This window comes from Symphalangus syndactylus, chromosome 3 (genome assembly GCF_028878055.3).
Source record: "Symphalangus syndactylus isolate Jambi chromosome 3, NHGRI_mSymSyn1-v2.1_pri, whole genome shotgun sequence".
NCBI classification, from domain to species: Eukaryota; Metazoa; Chordata; class Mammalia; order Primates; family Hylobatidae; genus Symphalangus; species Symphalangus syndactylus.
Window position 1 is genome coordinate 67370970 of NC_072425.2, and position 2958 is coordinate 67373927.

A 2958-nucleotide genomic window follows, 5' to 3' on the forward strand; every position below is an offset into this window, starting at 1 on the left:
GAGGGGAAATTAGTGAGGCCTGTTGTTCAATTTCTTCTTGGCATCTCTGTCTTAGCTCCTTTCCTCCAGGTATAGGGAGGGCATCTCTTTAGTAAGAATCTTATGACATGCTTCAGGGGAAGATCAGAAAATTCTTCCTAGGTTTTATGATTTGCATCATGGAGGAAGAGTGGTGAAAGGTGAAGTGACCTTCGTGGTTCTGTTATTTTCTCAAATGCCAAGATGCTATATTTTGGGGTGGTGTGCCCTTAACCCCATCAAAGATTTGACTACAGAAGATGAGAAGGTGGGCCAGGCGCAGTGGCTCACGCCTGTAATCCTAGCACTTTGGGAGGCCAAGGCAGGTGAATCACAAGGTGAGGAGTTTGAGACAAGCCTGGCCGATATGGCAAAACCCTGTTTCTACTAAAAAAAAAAAAATACAAAAATTAGCTGGGTGCGGTAGTGTACGCCTGTAGTCCCAGCTAGTTGGGAGGCTGAGGCAGGAGAATTGCTTGAACCCGGGAGGCGGAGGTTGCAGTGAGCTGAGATCGCGCCACTGCACTCCAGCCTGGGCGACAGAGTGAGACTCTGTCTAAAAAAAAAGAGAAGGTGATGTGATGATGGAAGCATACCTTGAAGATGAAGGAGGAGGTCACAAACCAAGGAATACAGAGGACCACTAGAAACTAGAAAAGGCAAGGAAGTGAATTATCCCTTCAGAGCCTCCAGAAGAAGCCAGTCGTGCCAACATTTTGACTTTAACCTGGACAACTGATTTTTGGACTTCTGACCTCCAAAACTGTAAGAATAAATCGCGTTATTTTAAGCCACTAGGTTTATGGTAATTTATTACAGCAGCAACAGAAAATGCACACATCTAACACAAAGCACTTGAATTTGCATCTATCCAAATAATTTTTAACTTTTATTTTATTTTACTTTATGTATTTATTTATTTTGAGACAGAGTTTTGCTCTGTCGCCCAGGCTGGAATGCAGTTGCACCACCTTGGCTCACTGCAGCCTCCGCCTCCTGGGTTCAAACGATTCTCCTGCCTCTCAGCCTCTGGAGTAGCGGGGACTACAGGCGCACACCACCACACCTGGCTATTTTTTAGTAGAGACGGGATTTCGTCATGTTGGCCAGACTGGTCTCAAACTCCTGTCCTCAAGTGATCCACCCATCTTGGCTTCCCAAAGTGCTGGGATTACAGGCGTGAGTCACCGTGCCTGGCCTTAACTCATATATATATATATGTATGTATGTGTATATATATATATATATGTATGTATATATGTATATATACATATATACATACATATATATTATATATATATATATATATATATATATATATATCCAGTCACCTTTTATTTGGAGGTTAATTCCCATTAGGATATGAAAGGATTCAGCAACGATCAAGATTGTGTTCCTCACGGAGGGGCTTGGGCCAAGAAGGTCATGGTGAGGAGTGCAGAGCGTGTCCCCTTCTTCAGTGGTACCTGCGTAGCTGCTCGTGCTTGAGCTCCTTGTAGGAAAGGCAGTAGTGGAAGAGCATGTAGCCTGCCAGCACCATGATCAGCCCCGAGATGCTCCCCTTCTTCATGTTGATGTATTTGTTGTAGCACCAGTAGTAACCTCTTTGAATCCCTGCGGCAATGACTAGATCCTGCATCAAGATCCAGCTTGGCAGCTTCCCTAGTTTGACCTCCAGACGTTTCTTGTCCTTCGCTGGTGTGACTGACACCATCTTGGAGACCTGGTGTCCACTGTGCCTATTTTAGATTCTTACCAGACTGTATCCACAATGACCAATCATTTAAAAAGTGAAATAGATATTGGGCTATAGAGTCTTAAGTCTTGACTTTAGTATGAATATGAGGTATATATACAATTTAGAAATTCAGAAATCTCAAGTATGTTTATTTTAGGATGATAGTTTAACGACTTTGGGATTGTTTTAGAAGCTGTATTAACATCATGTGTAAAAAAGAGAGAATAATAACATTTTCTTTCTTTTTTTTTTGAGAATAATAATATTTTCTAAATCCTAGATTTTAGTCTTATTTGACTCAAGGAACAAACTAGTAATGAGTGTCAAGTGACTCATTTTTATCTGTTGTGCCAAAGAGTGCTCAGTGTACTAAAAATAATGCTTACTGTGTGGAGGGGCAGGTAATCAGTTCTGGGATTCTTTTTATTTTATTTTATTTTATTTTTTGAGATGGAGTCTTGCTCTGCCCCCAGGCCGGAGTGTAGTGGTGCGATCTCGGCTCACTGCAAGCTCCGCCTCCCGGGTTCAAGGGATTCTCTTGTCTCAGCCTCCAGAGTAGCTGGGACTACAGGCGCACACCACCACGCCTGGCTAATTTTTATATTTTTAGTAGAGACAAGATTTCACCGTGTTGGCCAGGATGGTCTCGATCTCTCAACCTCATGATCCACCTGCCTCAGCCTCCCAAAGTGCTGAGGTTACAGGCGTGAGCCACCACGCCTGGCCTTGGGATTGTTATTTTTAGTGAGATGCTCTGAAAATATTACAACCTATAAATTTCATTTGGCAGCTTCAAGGATTACAAATAATTCAGTAGGCTCTTAGATATCTGAGTTTCTGTCTCACTCTGACTGGCACTTTATAAAATGTGTCAAGAAGAATGTTAATGTTGCATGTGGAAGAGATATCCCAGGAATCTGATCTTGAGAACTTGAACATAATGTTAATGTACGTGCTATAGGCTTATAGGCTCCATGCAGCAACCTTCTGTTAGATCAAGGCAAAAAAGAGGTCTACCATTTCCTACTCCATTTCCATGCCCGTAAAAGTTTTGTTTGCCACTTTGAAATCTACAATGAATCTAGAGCAGTAGCATCAATACTTTCCTAACACTGGATAGTTACTATTCACAGCATCCCCCCTCCTCATCGTCACCGGCATCACTTTCCTCATTACCACCATCCCCACCACTAGCATCTGTA

At 42.4% G+C, this 2958-nt stretch overlaps 1 protein-coding gene across 1 annotated transcript; it reads right to left on the reverse strand.

Moving 5' to 3' along the window:
* Positions 1 to 1474: 1474 nt before the first annotated feature.
* On the reverse strand, positions 1475 to 1732 carry LOC129478334 (ATP synthase subunit f, mitochondrial-like). The gene has a single exon (XM_055269955.1). It carries the CDS (start codon positions 1730 to 1732, stop codon positions 1475 to 1477), a length of 258 nt encoding a protein of 85 aa, XP_055125930.1.
* Positions 1733 to 2958: the final 1226 nt, after the last annotated feature.

Bases quoted from the DNA above. Each gene is read 5' to 3' on its own strand.
- LOC129478334 (XM_055269955.1), bottom strand. From the start codon at position 1,732: ATGGTGTCAGTCACACCAGCGAAGGACAAGAAACGTCTGGAGGTCAAA.